The sequence below is a fragment of the Falco cherrug genome, chromosome 15, assembly GCF_023634085.1.
Source record: "Falco cherrug isolate bFalChe1 chromosome 15, bFalChe1.pri, whole genome shotgun sequence".
Classification (NCBI taxonomy): Eukaryota; Metazoa; Chordata; class Aves; order Falconiformes; family Falconidae; genus Falco; species Falco cherrug.
The window spans coordinates 5,508,227-5,525,514 of NC_073711.1; the positions used below are offsets into that span (position 1 = coordinate 5,508,227).

At 40.1% G+C, this 17,288-nt stretch overlaps 1 protein-coding gene across 4 annotated transcripts in view; it reads left to right on the plus strand.

Annotated features, from left to right (window-relative positions):
• The first annotated feature begins 2,884 nt into the window (after nucleotides 1–2,884).
• SMARCA1 (SWI/SNF related, matrix associated, actin dependent regulator of chromatin, subfamily a, member 1) overlaps nucleotides 2,885–17,288 on the plus strand; it is a 36,325-nt gene continuing 21,921 nt past the window's right edge. The window contains exons 1-11 of one of the 4 annotated variants that reach the window (XM_055727332.1): nucleotides 2,885–3,359; nucleotides 7,030–7,116; nucleotides 9,643–9,809; nucleotides 10,739–10,839; nucleotides 10,962–11,062; nucleotides 11,349–11,528; nucleotides 13,701–13,856; nucleotides 14,111–14,242; nucleotides 14,991–15,059; nucleotides 15,801–15,910; nucleotides 16,613–16,839. In XM_055727332.1, coding sequence (XP_055583307.1) covers nucleotides 3,237–3,359; nucleotides 7,030–7,116; nucleotides 9,643–9,809; nucleotides 10,739–10,839; nucleotides 10,962–11,062; nucleotides 11,349–11,528; nucleotides 13,701–13,856; nucleotides 14,111–14,242; nucleotides 14,991–15,059; nucleotides 15,801–15,910; nucleotides 16,613–16,839 — 1,453 coding nt within the window. In that variant the 5' untranslated portion in view covers nucleotides 2,885–3,236. Of the gene's footprint in view, nucleotides 3,360–7,029; nucleotides 7,117–9,642; nucleotides 9,810–10,738; nucleotides 10,840–10,961; nucleotides 11,063–11,348; nucleotides 11,529–13,700; nucleotides 13,857–14,110; nucleotides 14,243–14,990; nucleotides 15,060–15,800; nucleotides 15,911–16,612; nucleotides 16,840–17,288 lie in introns of those variants that run through there. The other 3 variants (XM_055727331.1, XM_055727330.1, XM_055727333.1) reach the window with 3 other exon arrangements.

The window sequence follows — 17,288 nt, forward strand, 5'->3', positions numbered from 1 at the left end:
CTGCTAACAGCAATAGATATCCACACAATGCATTCGCATGGTTCGATTACGCATACTCGTGCTGTTACTTGGTTTGTGCAACAGTTGGAAGGCCAACCTCACCTGCGTAAGGTGCTCAGAAAGTCTTTGAAGGGTTCCCCTTTTTTTTCAGCAGGTGTACACATAGCCCTGTCGGCTTAATTTGTAATTAGCTGCCATAGCCACTATTTGGTCACGGTCCGAGTTACACAACCTGTTGATGCTCGTGTGTGCCAGTGGCCTTACATGGATTTGGCAGACTCTTAGTGTACTGACTTTATATATTTTTGTGAATTCAACAGGTCTACTGGTCTCTAAAGCTTATCAGTCCTTGAGGGATTTTCATATGCTATCTCTCATCATGTACTCTTTCTTTCTTCAACCTGCTTTTAGTAACACTGGTAACATTTGTTAACATTTCTCCATCCACAACCGTAGGTAGGTACCTATACAACTCATCCATGCAAACTCACACAGAAGGAGCATGTTCCATACAATACTAAGAATATTTTAAAAAGCTACCCAAACCCAATATATCTGTGCTAGAGAAATTAAGACTGCTACAATCAGTCTCCTGTTTGGTAAAGGCTGAGTAGCTACAGTCCAAAATTTCAAAAATCTTACGGTCTTACCTGGATAGTATATGAAAATGCCCCTGGATCTGTATCTTATCAACTCTTCACATATTTCAGCAATGTCTGAAACATAAAAGTGGGTAACAGTGAGCCTAAGTATATGCACTTTCTCCTTTTGTGTCTTGACAAGAAAGCAGAATTCTCATCATACAATATGTCAAGTGCCATCTTTCTGAGGCCTTCTTAATTGCTATGAAACCTTAGTGTGTAGGAGACTATACATTCAGCCCTGGTGATTGTTTCTGGCAGACTGTAAAATAAGGAGTAATAAACCTTGGAAAACCAAGAGCTAATACCTAAACCTACAACTTTAACATGACAACTAGCCCCCTGCCTCCCAAGCACATTAAAAAAAACCCAAACAACTGGAGAAAATCTCTGGAATTTTGCAAATATATTAGAAAAGATATGAGTATAAAAACAGTATATAAAACAAGTACAAAAAAACCATTTCACTACTATTTTTTTATATATAATTAGCTTAACAGATGATAATTCTGTTTGTTATGACTGAGTGATTTTTTCAGGCAATGGCCTGTGGATCCACAGGAGTACACAATGTAGTCTCTCTATACAAGAGAAGCAACTAAGAACGTCTATGCAAAGTGTCAAATGCAAATGTTAAGCATACGAGCAAAAAATATCCAAAGGGGATCTTTCATGAAAGCAGCAGCTTGATTGTTTTGTACAGCATGTAACGTTCCTGTGAATTTCAAGTAAAAAGCAAGCTGTGACAAACACTTGAGTGTTTTGCATAAACAGAAGCTACAAGCATTTGAAACTGGAGTAGGAAAGTCAGATGTTAAAAATGGTTAGTGAGCTATTTTCCGTAAAGGTTAGGAACAAACACGTCATAGACTGGAATTTTCCCACCTTAGAGACTCTGCATAGCTGACAGTAATCTTCATTTTCTAGATAGCCCTGCTTGGAAAAGCTATTTGGAGTACTCTTTCAAAACCAGTCTTGTCACTCTTCGCAATTGTGCTATGAAAAATGTACTTCCCAAAGCTTTTAAAAATAAATCATGTGGAAGGGCTACTGCAGATGCTGTGGGCCTTGCTTTGTTGCAACCTATGCAACAGACGCAGAAGGCAACGAGGTGCATTGGAAAAGCAATGTTACTTTTCTGCAGCTGTTTCACAACATTAAAAGGGGGAGTTTAGAGCTTAAATCTTTTATGTTAGACCATAACTGAGATACTGAGTTTCAGAGTAATCAGGCAGTCATGGAAACAGTTCAGCATACATTTACCCTTCACAAAACAGTACCTTTTCGCAGTTAATGTATAGATGGAAAAGGTCTCAGAGGTCTTTCTAAATGCAATGTGACCTGCAATAACCCATTTGCTCAGCTTAGTTGTTGAGTTATGCAAAAAGATCTTGGTAACAGCTACTGAGAATTTTACCGGAATGAAAAAGCTTTTATTGCTCACTCTGCCTACTGAGCTAGGGTTTCATCTATTTCTCTAGGCAAAATGCTCACAATATTGCCTTTGTAAGTAATGACTAGGTAAAATGGCTGATCAGGAGCTCTCAGTTTTTTCAGTCTGCCATCTCAAGGGTTGTTTTGGAATCCTTTAGCAGCATAAGCAAAGTTACAGCTCAGCAGCTGGGAATCTGAACGTCTTGCACGGACAGTAGGAAATGTGTGTGTTGGCAGTAACTGAGTTGAGTGGCTTCATTAGCACAATTTTCAGCATGGAACACACAAACGCTGCTGAATTCGAAATGGCTTAAGAAAAAGATTAACTTTTCCCGTAAGCTACTCTTGCTTTGGGAGCTCCACTGGTACCTCTTAGCCCTGCAGACGTTAAGGGATGATTTTCTCTAATGCAGCCTGGGGCATTTAGGAAAACACACTTGCTATGTGCAACAGGGTTTGGAACGAATGAAGAAAAATTAACTGCTAGTAAGTTTTCTGCCCCATACCATTCTGTTTTACTGTTTCGCTCCTGAAGCACCTTATCCTTTTGTCAGCACCCATGGTTTTACACAACAGGTCTGGAGTCCATGCTCTCTACATGGCTGTGCCGGGGCCGCAGGGACTCCTCGCTGGGAAGAGGTGGGAAGGAGAGCACAGCTACTCCTTGCACTGGAGGTACAGGCTGGCAGCCCTCTGGAGATCGTAAAGGTGGCAGGTACAACACGGCAAGGGCCTCAGCCACGGCTGCACCAGTTCATGCCGCTCCAAGCCCACGTTGTCCTGAACGGCGAGTGCGTGTGAGGCCCTGAGGCAGCGCTTCGCCACAGCGCCCTTGGGCTTAGGGATGTGGCAGCCCTGCCTGCCGCCTTCACCGTGAGCTGGGGTGTCACCCAAGCGGACTTGGGTCCGGAATTGGTCCCGGGAAGCTCCTCAGAGGCCCCACCGGCTCGACCCGGGAGACATCGCTCCACTGCCCGGCCTAAGCCGGCCCAGCGCTGCCCCGCTTCAGCCCGCGCCCCGCCACCGCTCGGCGGGAAACGCGCGGCCGCGGCCCTCCCCGCGGAAATATCGCGAGATCGGCGCGGGGCGGGGCCGCGCCGTGTTTGGGGCGGTGGGGCCGCCCCTGCCCCCCCGGCGGCTCAGGCACCCGCCGCGCACAAAATGGACACTGGCGGTGCCCCCCGTGCGGATGGCGAGCTGCCCTCCACCTCCGCCGCGGCCGCCTCCGCGCAGGAGCCTGGTGCTGAGGAGGTACCGCTCCGGGGGCGGGACGGGCAGGGCAGGGTGAGAGGGGGTCCTCTGGGGACGAGCGCGCCTAGCTCTACTACCCCTCAGGCCGCGCCGCCCGGGCCCGAGGCCGCTGGCAGCACTGGTCCCTTGGTCGTGGGCCGTGAGGGCCCCGCCGGGCCAGAGCCGCGGTCTGGGCTGCGCGGCGGCCCTGCAGACTTCCCCCCCGGCCCCGCCGTACAGGCCGGCCCCCTGGTGCGTCCTTCAGCACCGCCGCGGCAGCTGCCGCCACCCGGGCGGCCCAGGGGTGCGCCGTCCCTCGCCGCGCGGGCCGGGGCAGGCCCTTCAGCTCCCGCAGCCGGCTGTGCCCCCCGCCCGCCCGTGGTGGCCCGCAGCGCCAGTGTCCGCCGCCCCGGTGTTCCCTTCCCTGCACCCGGGGCGGGGACGGGCGCTGCGCAGGGGCCCGGTGCGGTGGGGCTGCACCGCTCGCCGCCGGCCCTCCCGCGGCGGGGCTGCAGCCTTCCCGCTGCCCTCCTGTGCTGCCGCGGTGCAGAGCGAGCCCCTCAGGAGCGCACCTATGGCTGCCAGCCTCCTCCCTTCAGGTTTTTTGGAAAAAAGACTACAGACACAAGGAATGTAGAAAGTGACGTATTCGGGTATCCTTGGAAACTGAACAAGATTTAGTCTGAGGAATGAATCTTACAAAAACTTAGTAAGAATGATGTCGATGTGTTGTATATTTATGATATTCGAGAAAAACTTTAGAAACATCGATATTAGTGCAATCAATTTTGATTCCAATTCATGAAAGTCCAGTTTTGCCTGAAAAGAACGCTTGATTCTTTACATTACTTAGGTATGCAAACACCTGTGAGATGCAGTACGGTGTAATTCTGAGCTGTTCAGGAGAAAATGTTTTTGGATACAACTTTTTATGTGTGTCAATTGAGGAAAAGTTGATGCTAAATATTTATAGAGAAAGCCTGCCTGGAGAAATCATTTGAAAGCAGAGACTGGTTTTGTGTGTTACTGACATTGTGCTGCTGTGCCATGCTCATTGCTGTGTTTCTTAAAGGGAAAAAAAAATGTTGCTATTTGAGGTTTTTATTCAGACTGTGGAATTTCACTTTACATTGGCCCACGGGCCTGTTACATAGCTATACAGGTAGTTATACAATCTGCCCAATAATGGCATATAATAAAACTTACTGTGCTCTGTTCCTCTCTACTGTCTTACTTCACTATAAATAGTCTTTCTTGTAGTACCAAAATAGTGTCTTACTGCCTATTTGGAATCTATTTTCACTTTGTGCACGTGAGTTAAACACGAAGGGTGTCCTTCTAATTATTATTAATACATCTGTTAAAAGTTCTCAGTAGCAGAGGTTACAAGAGTAGGAAGTCAACTAAAGCAGCAGTAGTTCTTATTCCCAGTCATTTATTTAGATGTTCATGTGGTGTACCCAATTTAGGACTAAGTATTGCACTTACTAGATAGAAATACCTCTCAGCCTGAAGCTAGTAGTTCTGTTTAGGCTAATTAGTAGAGATTTCAAGGGGAAGTATTTTGGATCCTTGGAATGCTTGGCGTCTTCTGCTGCATGATCATATTTCTTGTAAGGTGTTTAAATGACACCAGTTTTCAGGGGACTCTCTTATCTAGGGTTTAATGGAAACCTTTTCTAGGGTAGAGGCAGACTGTTACCAGCTAGCTCCCTGACTTAAAAATGAAAGTACTTTTTTAGCTGTTTAATTAATTGTTTGCACCGAGGCTTCTGCTGATCCTGAACAAATTTGATCTGTATGCCACCATAAGTTTTCTGGGGAAATCTGAGTAACAACAGGACTCTGGCATTAGAACCATCTGCCTTGGGGCTTAGAAAGATAATACTGCTTATGCGCCTTACTTGGAAAGCTTGCAGTTGAAAGGGATTCTTGTAATATTTAGTTCTTCTGCTTTGTCCAGAAGAAACTTAGCAGGGGTAGATGGACAACTTTTTTCCAGTAACATGTATCTATGTAATACATTTCTAGAAGTGAGGAAGACATCTGAAATGGCCCCCTGTCAATTTTTTGTTTTCCTTTAAGGAGTATTCTGTCACTTTAGTACAAAGAATAACCCTGATATTGGCACTGTCAGCCTCTTACTGGAGGGTATGTTATATGGTAATATAATGGAGGTGTGAATATATACACATATATACAACCTGCTCTTTGGCGTACTGGTGTAACAGTCGTCTCCTAATGTTGCTTTCTGAGATGAACTGATTACCTATGTGACTGAGAAAGCTGTAAGTGAATAGAACATTTCTAATGTTCTAATTTGCAACATAATCATTTGGTCTTTTCAAGTGGAACTCATGCGTTTATTAAATCATTAAATTGTCAAACAACTTCATTATACACTTAGTAGTGTTCGCCTCTGCAGAGAATGATGCCTTTGGGCCAAAACTTGAAAAGATAATCTCTGACTTCAGAAAATTCTGCTGCCCTTTGCATGATCGTGCTTAAAGTTAGAAGAGTAAGTTGGCATATATGTTTATCAGTAACGTTTTTGAAATTTAGGTGTAATGTTGCTTGACAGACTTCTACATATTTAGTCCCATTTTGGTCTAGTTTTGCTACTTGACCTTGCATAGTTTAGGATAACTATTACTTAATTTTAATGTATTTGTAGTATGCTGATACTTAAAGTGCTTGTCAGATTAAGACTGCTTTGTTACATTTTATAGAGACATACAGTTTGGTGTAAGACTGCTTTATTACATTTTATACAGACGTACAGTTTGGTAGTTCCTTTTGGATTATTCGGTGCTTTTCAAAAACATTTTTATAATTGAATGCATCTCAAATATTTAATATTTTTTTATTTGCAGGAGGTATATAAAAAGTTATATTTCAAAGACTGAATTAGGGTGAAAAAAAATCCACTAAACATTTCTCCCATGATTCTCTTTTTAAAAAAGATATTTTGCCAATATCATGGTTTTTGCAAGGTTATTTTTTTTTTTTAAACATAGCAATGTGGCAGTTGAAGTTGTGGAAACCTGCTTTGAGCTTCCCAATTGAAGGCAGAAATGAGTCTCATAAACTACAAAAGTCAGCAGTTTCTTAAATTTCTTTTGTTTATAGTAAATAAGATAGTTCTTTGTTAAACTAAGCACATACCATGCAGTGATTGCAGCATGGATTGATTTGGTCATTTGTTGTCTGTTCCAAGGTATATGGCTAAATAAGCCCGTATTTCCAAAGGAACTCATGACTGTTAATCTGGAAGTGAAAACAAACAAAACTCAAGACGCAAGTGCTAGAAACTTAGGGTTAGGAATTAAACGTTTAGAAATCACATTTAATTTTTTAAATACCTTTTCAAGATACTAAATGTAATTACGCATTTAAAGCTAGATCTCTGTGAAAGATTAAACTTCATCCTCTTTCAGTATGTTCCTTTGATGCTTTCAACTTGGATCAGATTTGTAGAGATAAGCATGAGGATGAGACAGATCTTCAACTTTTGTTTTATTTCTTCATATCTCTGCTTTGGTTTCATCATGGATATCAGGTTCTGCTTTAAGTGAAATAATGTGATTAATGCAGTCACTTAATTTTGAAATAATTATTTTTTTAAAATAGCATGCTTATAGTGTATAGGTTTGTTCATATTGATCTTTTTTTGCTAAAAAAAAAAAAGCTGATAATTACAAAGTGTTTAAAATTTGCATTCCAGAAAAATGATCCCCCGTTTCAACTCAAACTTCCTCCAAAGGCAGCTAGACCTGAAAAGGAAGTTGACCCAGAATATGAAGAGAAGATGGTAAGTGTTTTCATGACAAAACATACTGCAGGTTTTTGACATTTGTTTGATTGAACTAGATCAACACAGTTACAAGGAGTTATTGCAGACTGGATGTGTCAGAAAAGAAAACCAAATCAAGATTAATTTAAGTGCCCAGTTCAATGTGGTTCCTCACAGTGGGCAACAGAGGATATTTAGTGAAGAGTATGAGAACGGAGGAAGGAGATAGTGATAGTTCTGTTAAATACTGTCCCACTCTTCTAAGTATCTTTGTCTGCATGACTTCTGGGGTTGGAGGCTGTGGTTTTTATGCTCAGTAGTTGTCAGTGGATATTTTTTTTTCCTCCCCATGGGTTTGTCTGCTTGCTTTTTTCCGCTCATGCAGGTTTAGTTATCCACACTCCTGTGGTAAGGAGTTTCTATTAAATTGCATTTTACGTTTAGAACTTTCCCCTTTTGGTTTTGAATCTGCTAGTTTTGTTTGACCTGTTGAGTGATGTTAAAGGCATCTGTAAGCTGCTACTTAAATGAGAGAAATACCAAAGCTGCCAATTTCTCATCATATAAAAACATAAAGGCTTTAAATGTTGGTATGTCCCATAATATATGTGCCATAACAGTGCAAAAGAGGATCTGTCCATGACACAAACGAAGGGAGCTTGTAGTGCTGGAGGGGAGATAACAGGGTAACTTCTATATTACAGAGAGGCAGAAACCAGGAGGGCATTACAAGACTTATTCTTGAATGATATGTGTAGTAAGTTCTTGGTTGAAGCTGGTATCTCTACCTTACTGTGTTTTTCTTAAAAGCTTTAATGTTCCGTGGATGCCTAATAATTACAGTAAATTCTGGAAGGATTGGACACTGTAGAAGACAGGGAAGACTTTTCACTGTTGGACATAGAAAAATTGATAACCTACTGGTATGAATACTTAATTTTCAGCAGACACACAAGTAAATCTGTTGACAATGAGTAAAGAACTAAACTTGATTTCACAGTAATACATGGTGAATTTATGTCTTTCCTGTATTAGAAAGTTAGGTCAGTTGTACTAAGAGGCAAAGGGAATAGGTCTCAAAAAATCTACCTTTCATCATCAATTGTGCAGTTGTGAGCTAGACCTTTACTATTTATCAAGGCATGGTGCTTACACCCAGCCAGTAACCTTGCAGGCAAAGAAAGTATATTGTAGCATTCAATATAGAACCTTAATAGTTATGGTTAGCTTGCCAAAACTGTCATGAATGATTAGTCGAATATAAATCCTCTGAATGGATTTGTTCTTATCCTGTATGGGCATAAACATCCATGTTTTTACTCCCCCTTTTAGAATTATTTTTTCTTCCTAAAATTTCCTTGTTATATATAGTTTATTTGGTTTTCAAGTTATTTACACCAAAGGTCCAGTAATGAATGCAAGGGAAAAATAATAGTGATTTTTTTTCCAGGAGATCTTTGTAAAGATGTTTATTTGCTGGTAAGTGCTTTAAAAGAAATGCGTTGCCCTCATGTGGCAACATCATGCATTGCATGTCAGGTTCATTTTTATTGCCCTTTTCTTTGGTTTGTGTTATTGCTGTTAGAGCGCTTCTACTTGCATAGAAGTTACCTGCAGAAAAGCTTTCTGTTGTTTGTACGCTTCTTAGAAAGGTTATGGTACAGAACTATAATTTCACTTTTGTAGTTTATATCAAGACATATAAATGAGATCACTTGAAAATTGCTTGAAGTGGTATAGTGTTACATGATGCTTAGAAATAGCACAGAAACTGATAACAATTGCATTCTGTCAGATAACACTTGAATTTTATCATATTTTTCTTAAAAATATGTAGCATGTTGTCTTTTAAATATAGAGGGCGTGTTTTGCTGTGTTTATATAGTGAAGTGCGTATGCCCCATTGATATGGCAAAACTGAAATGATTGAAATTTGAAATCTGACAGCAAAGTTCACAAACTTCAGTGAAAGCAGTGTTGGGCTGGTGCATCCATTATTTTAGTCATACTTTTAAAGCAAAGCTACCACATGGTTGTCTTGGATCAAATCCTGATAGGCTTGAAGCTGATGGAAGTTTTGCTGCTGGCTTTTGTAGGCAGTCCTTCAGACCATCCCTTCACAGTTGCTGGTGTGCAACACAGACTTAAGCAATCTATAAAGTAAACTGTTTTTGGGCTGTTTTACTAATCTTTGAGTTTTGAACAGGGATGAGTTGCTGGGATGAGGTTATCAAGTCCTGACCCGTCTTCCAGGATTGTTGTGGTATTCATGAAGGATCATTTGAACTACCACACTTTACAGCTGGGTTCTGTGAAGCAATTCATGCTTAGCTGTAAGCCAAAGCAGCTCGAGCTATTTCATGATGCTTGTATCCCCCTGAGTTGGCTAACAGTAGGCAGATGGTCTTGTCAATCTTTCCTCATATAAGTTCTCAAAGAGTTTCTGAATAGTTTTTCTTAATAAAAATACATTTATTATGAAGAAAAGTTACTGGGTTTTTTGTTTGTTTTGTTTTTTATTCTTTTCCCCACTTCGGAAACTAGAAAGCAGATAGAGCAAAAAGGTTTGAATTCCTTCTGAAGCAGACAGAACTTTTTGCACACTTCATTCAGCCTGCAGCACAAAAATCACCAACATCTCCATTGAAAGTCAAGCTGGGACGGCCACGGATGAAGAAAGATGAAAAACAGAGTTTGATTTCAGCTGGGGAGTATGTTTTATTTCCAACTTTTTGTACTTTCAAACAAATTATGCATTTTAACATACCTGTTTAGTTAGTAGGATAGAGATTGTACTTTAAGTCCAGAATTTTTCCTATTAATGGTGTATTATGCTGATCCATCAACTGACCTGGGATCACTAATGTGCTTTTAAAGTAAATTCCCCTATTCTTGCCACTTACCATGCTCTTGTCCGTATGGTGGAGTGATTTTGGAGCACATGAATTGAATTCCTGTTGCATGATGCTGAACTAAAGATGCACTCCACAAATACACCTGATGTGCCCCAGCTGCTAGTGGCCATGTCAGTGGGACCAGAGTGGTGCTAGACAAAGTTACAACAGGGCAACGTGCATGTAGTGTGGACAAAGTTACAACAGGGCAACGTGCATGTAGTGTGGGTGCTGGATACTTGGCACCAGTTGTTTCTCTCTACCAATCTCTCTATATTAGTAATGCAGGTGTAGTATTCATGTTGTTTCTGATCTTGTAATAGCAAGAAACTAGTTTTTGGAACATTTACAAAATAATGTTTTCTATTTAATTTATAAAATTAAATTATTTTTAAAATTGAGAAGTGATTTTTCTCAGTGGTATAGTTTCCAAGTAATTGATTCTAAGGCTACCACTGATGTGTGTGTTGTATTTCTGTGTTGCTCATTAAAGTACCTTAGAGAATTCATGATACTTGTTAGAGTATAGTTACGGCTCTGGAGGAGAGGGCTTCATATCAGTCTTTCTAATTAAAGCTGGAATGAACCGTAAGGTATAACTTGTTAACAGGATATCATTTTGATCAGGGTGCTAGAACACATACATTGTAGATCAATGATTGTTTCTTTATAATTTGTCTCTTTTGATTTTATAGTCAGTGTTTTGAAATGACTCCATATAAACATGACTTTTTTTTTTTCTTTAGTTATCGTCACAGGCGCACAGAACAAGAAGAAGATGAAGAGCTGTTGTCAGAGAGTCGAAAAACATCTAATGTGTGTATTCGATTTGAGGAATCTCCTTCATGTAAGTATTGTGTTGACAGTTTTCAGATTGCTTTGATAAAATGAAAATCTGAGCAGATTGCAATTAAAATTTTTCTACTTAGAATTAGTATTTTTCTACTTAGAGGAATCTTACATTTACAGATGTGAAAGGAGGAACACTAAGAGATTATCAGGTTAGAGGTTTGAACTGGATGATCTCATTGTATGAAAATGGTGTTAATGGCATTCTGGCAGATGAAATGGTAAGCTGTAATCTTTTGGAATTTTTGTGGCAATTATTGAGTAAAATCAACATTAAAGTGCCTATAATATTTAATGTGGATGCAGTAATGTGCATCATTCTACAACAGTTAGATTTTTTGCAACTGGGATTGTAATGCAAGGGAAGAAATTGTATTGCAAACATTTGTAGTGTAGTCTGCTTTAAACAACTTAAGTGATAGAATGATACAGTAGGAAAATTGAAACTATTTCTGTATGGTACTTCATTTCAGCAGGTTTCTTTCCCTCCCCTCTCTGTCAATGCAGGGTCTTGGTAAGACTCTGCAAACAATAGCGTTATTAGGCTATCTGAAGCATTACCGAAACATTCCCGGACCGCACATGGTCCTGGTTCCAAAATCAACTTTGCACAATTGGATGAATGAATTCAAACGCTGGGTTCCATCGTTACGTGCTGTTTGCCTTATTGGAGATAAAGATGCGAGAGTAAGTGCTCTACATTTCAAAGATGTACATGTTATTTGCCAAAAACTAGCATTTGGGTATGTGGAATTCACCCTAACCTGCTTCCTTAATTATAGTATTTTTTGGTAATCTTTAACTATATTGGCATTGAAAAATGCAAAATATTATGGTTATAACTGAGGACAGAATGCAAATCAGTAGGTGATCAAAGTACATCTGTCTGACCTTTTTTCTGTTGTCTTCCTCTTTGATTTTTTTTTTTCTCTTCTGTATTTGCATTGTGACAGTGTTTATTCCTTTTCCTTTATTGCTCTCAGTTTGTTATCTCTTTCTTCAGCTTTTTTAGGTGACTTCTACTCTTTGTGTCTCATGTCCATGCCTTGCCTTCTAACTAGGATTCTGTTGTAGAGCTTTTAATCTTTTGTAGTGAAGGCCTTAAAATAGGTACAGGGTATTTTCCTAACTTGAAAGGGATCAGTGGGCTGGACATTTCTGTGAATTCTGTGGTTTCTTGTATGGATTGCATGGCTGCCTGTTGTTGCTTCAGGGAAGGGAGGGCTCTACAGAGGGATTTGGACAGGCTGGATCAATGGGTTGCCAAGGCCAGTTGTGTGAGGTTCAACCGGGCTCCGGCCCGTGGGGCACAACAGCCCCAGGCAGCGCTGCAGGCTGGGGCAGGGGGCTGGGAAGGTGCCCAGCGGGAAAGGGGCTGGGGGGGCTGGCTGGGCCGGCTGGGCAGGAGCCAGCCCTGTGCCCAGGTGGCCAAGGGGACCAACAGCAGTCTGGCTGGTATCTGAAATAGTGTGGCCAGCAGGACCAGGGCAGCGATTGTCCTCCTGTCCTCAGCACCAGTGAGGCTGCACCTTGAATCCTGTGTTCTGTTTTGAGCCCCTCGCCACAAGAGGGATGTGGCGATGCTGGAGTGTGTTGGGATGGGCAATGGAGCTGGTGATGGGTCTGGAGCACAAGTCATAAGGAGGAGTGGCTGGGATAACTGGGAGTGTTTTCACAGGTGATATAGGATAAGAGAAAATGGCCTCAAGTTGTGCCAGGGGAGGTTTAGATTGGATACTAGGAAAAAATCCTTCACTGGAAGGATTGTTGAGCATTGGAACAGGCTGCCCAGGAAAGTGGTTGAGTCACTGTCCTTGGAGGTATTCGAAAGATGTGTAGACACGGTGCATAGGGACATGGTTTAGTGGTGGACTTGGCAGTGTTATGTTAATGGTTGGACTTGATCTTGAGGGTCTTTTCCAGCCGAAATGGCTCTGTGATTCTGAGACAAACTGCTGCTTCTGCCAGCGAGTTGACAGTTCCTTCCAGTGCTGTAGTGTTGGATTCTACCGTACAGCTCTTTGCAGATTCTTTTCATTTAAAGTCTGATAGTATTTATACCCCAATGTGTTTATTGCTAGCTCAATGAAATGAAATTAAGATTGTGATGAAAGGAAGCATGCACCTTCACTTTGTACTTTCTTGGCTGTCAGAGTCTTAGGTTTGTATTATCATAACTTCATTTCCTCATTTTCTAATTAATCTCTCCATTCTGTGGTGGCTAAAGCGCCTCTGAGCTTACAATTGCATTTGTGAATCAGTATTGTACAGAAGGCTCCTTTATTAGGTAGCTCTTCTATCAGTTCTAGTGTTGGGGTGATCTGTGTACCCTACTAAGTCAGTTCTTGGAGATCTGCATGTGCAGCTTTTCCATGTGGTGATATGCTTTCATGTGAAAGGTTTTATAAATGTAGATATATATCACTTACAAAATAGAGATGGGACAGAGGAGCAAGATCTTCAGGAAAGAGAGAAGATGGGAGTGGACTATGTGAGTTGTTTTGAAACACTTTTTTGTGGATTGTGTCTTGGTATTAGTTTGGAGAGTTTTTTGCCCTATTGGTAGTATGTACTGTATCTAAATTACAGAAAATCTATGCTGAAGAATAAGTAGTTAAGTTTGAACAGGAGAAAATTTGTGTTTTGCTTAACTGCAGCTGATAATCTGCCTGTGCCTAAAGAAAAAAGGAATGAAGGCTTTTGTTACAGTAACTTTCAGTTATGGAAAAGATGTTTGAGTCATCTTTTGTGTGTGCAAGCTTAGTGCATCACTAATGTTGGTGGAAATAGGTTTCACTGAATTCCATGTAAATTTTTCATACTTAACAAATGTTTATTAACTCAGTTGTTCTGCTTTAGGCTGCTTTTATCCGTGATGTTATGATGCCTGGTGAATGGGATGTTTGTGTTACTTCATATGAAATGGTAATCAAAGAGAAATCAGTCTTCAAAAAATTTAACTGGAGGTACCTGGTAATTGATGAAGCCCACAGAATAAAGAATGAGAAGTCTAAGGTAAACTCAAAATTACTTGATACTTTGAAGGTAGTTTGACACAAAAGATTCCATCTGATTTTTAGCAGATTTTAAGTGTTAGGTGTGGTGTTTTTATTAAATATAAGCCATAAGCTTTTGGGTGGTAAATACAAATTTCATAAGTAGCTCACTGTCTTGAAATTTAGCTAACATTGTTTGAAGTTTCAGAAACAGATGAAAATTCATTATGTTTAAATGTACATGATGATGATAACTCTTTGTTGTATTTCTAGCTGTCAGAGATTGTACGTGAGTTCAAGACAACAAATCGATTGCTGCTTACGGGAACTCCTTTACAGAATAACCTCCATGAACTGTGGGCATTACTCAATTTTCTTTTACCAGATGTCTTCAATTCTGCGGATGTAAGTTGAGGTTTGGAGGTACAGTTTTGTTCTTCTTACTTTGATTTCCAGGCTTCTATCTGCAGAAGAGAAGAATGATGAGCCTAATAAATGTATGATGTGGAAGACCTGGATTCAGTAGAAGCTCTTTGGCTTACCTAACTGTAGACTACTTTTTTTGCTCTACTTAGCTAAAACTGTGCATTCTTTTAGTGCAGATAAAGCCTCAGGCCAGTAATAGCAAATGTAATACTTTAAATGGTTCGAGAATTATGCAAAGAGGAACAAAATTTGGAAAGCAGTGCTGAATGAGACTTCTAAATAGGTGTAAACCTTTTTTCATTTAGAATTTGAGTCATCTTTCTCCTCTTGCACTGTTAATGTTTCCTTGTACTTGTGTTGCTTTCTTCTGTTGTTTTTGTTCTGTTGTGCCTGTCAATTACTTAAGGATTTGGGTTTCTTTTTTTACCTTCTTGCCCTATCATTACACAAACACTAAGGGGAAGAACTTGGATACTGCAGTGATGAGCATGAAAAAACATTGTGAATTAAGCAGAGTAATAGTATTTTGTCTGTGCAATTAGTGACTTGAATCTTATAATGTGGTGGGAAGCTGGCACAGAATTGCAGGAAGATTTTTCTTTCACTTGTAAGAGTAATTTGTCTCGAGATTTATGCCACTCTCAGCTGGAGTGAAACAGTCAATATGTGTCTGTTAAAACTACAGATGATAAACTGTTTGTACCAATTGTGCTGTTTCTCACCACAGGATTTTGACTCATGGTTCGACACTAAAAATTGTCTTGGTGATCAGAAACTTGTAGAAAGACTTCATGCTGTAAGTAATTAAATCTGTAATCACGTATCATCGTTAGCATACACAGTGTAAAAAGGGAAAACAGATTATTTCCCCGTTCATCTCATAGCTGAGAAGATGAATGTGAAGGTATTTAGTTACAGAAAGGCTTAGCAGAATTTTCATGAATTATATATTGGAACTTACTGTTACAGATAATGCTTTTTATAACACTACTGTTGGAAGTGGACAAAATATTTACCTAAAATGTGAAAATGAAGAGTTGGGAAATCTTTTTGAAACAATCTGTTACCGTGAATGGTATACTGATAGACTGGTCATGCTAATCTGAATGAAGTTGTGCCTTTACCTTTGCTTTAGTGTTCATGAGATAGAAGCCATTTTTCATCATACACTTAACAAAACAAATCAGAAGGAAGCACAGCATACATTGCTTAATCTATGAAATGGTGGTGTGTTTTGTACATGCTACTAGTGGAAATGAAATGGACTTTATGTTAAAAGACAATAAATAGATTTATAAGCTTATGGGTTTGCCCTTTGCTTAGGATGACAACTGGGATGAATATGGAAATATTTATGTAGTATTTATGTGTGAACTTAGCCTGTTAGTGGACAACTTAATTTGTCCTGACGAGTCACCATGACAGCAGTAGATATTGATTAGTTCTGAATAAATAATTGATAATTTAATCAGTTAATTTTGGATTTGAGGGAATCAATTCTATAAATTTATCTGTGGAAAAACTTACATTTGTTTAGGTTTTGAAGCCATTTTTATTACGTCGCATAAAAGCTGAAGTAGAAAAGAGTTTGCCTCCAAAGAAGGAAGTAAAAATTTATCTTGGGCTCAGCAAAATGCAGAGGGAATGGTGAGTTCTTTACATCAAAGTAAGATTCTTTTCTGATAAAGAACACCTCAGCTCTTCACACTGATTTTTCTTAAGCCCCCACCCCAGGCCTCGGTAGTTGCATGTTAAGACAGTCAGATGGAGAAACCTGTTAGCCTATTTATAGCTGTCTTTGGGGCTTTTTTAAAGATACGCAAGTTAGAGCTCAGCCAGGGTCATGGAAAGGGTTGAGAGGAAGAAAGCAGAAACTTCTTTTCCTTCCTTAATTCTATCTGAAAGAACAAATGTCTGCGAAGTTTCCTCCTTTGATCCAAGTATGTATGCATCAGTAAAAGTCTGAGCCGAAATTTAGAATAAAACCTTCAGGAGCCACATGCCCAGAAGAGATGTGAGAAAGGGAGCCAGGCCAGTGTAGCAGATTCAGTAAAATAAATGATATCTTTAATCCACTTTGTAGTCTTAAAATGGCAGTGTAAGATAACTCAGTAAATGATAGATCATTGTTACTCACGGGCAAATTGTCTTCCATGTTCTGGAATAGATTTGTAAATCCTTATTAACAGTCAGACATTTTTGCCAAATTTCGGAGTAATATAGTTTATTATTATGTAAACAAAGCAAACTCCTACATCCAGAAATAAGTAATAAGGATGTTGCAGGTTTTCATTCACGTTAAGTATAAAATAAAACCAGAGTTGTTCAAAATTGCCTGTAAAACTTCAGGTATACAAGGATCCTGATGAAAGATATCGATATCCTGAATTCAGCTGGGAAAATGGATAAGATGCGTCTGCTGAATATTCTGATGCAGCTTCGGAAATGCTGTAACCATCCGTACTTATTTGATGGTGCTGAGCCAGGCCCTCCCTACACCACTGACACGCATCTCATCACTAACAGTGGTAAAATGTTAGTTCTGGATAAACTGCTAGCAAAGCTCAGAGAGCAAGGTGAGTACCCTTGACGAACAGTAGTGATCTGAATGCCCGTTACCAGTAAAACTACCTTTCAAATGTTGCATAGATTCATTCTTGTCTTTCCTCCAGTAGTGAATGCGTTCGTTGCTTTGAGCGAGGCTTTTCTTGAAAATCATTTTTCTGTAGATCTGAACACATGGAGGGAAGGAAGTCTTACAGGAATGATGAGGAAGACTAGTAATATGGAGAAGTAGAAAGAAAGGAAGAGCAGAGCCTCCCTTCCTACTGTCCTTAAGAAAATTTCTAATGAGAGGATTAGTTTGTCTGTGCACATCAGTCATCAGCTAATTAACTTACTATGGTTTTAAGTGTCCTGTTTTTACAGCTGTTTTTCTTCTGTATAAATTGTCGAATAACTTGTCTTGAGGAATAAATTAATACTAGAAAAGCCACTTCAGAAGACTTATCTGAGCAAGTTAGGC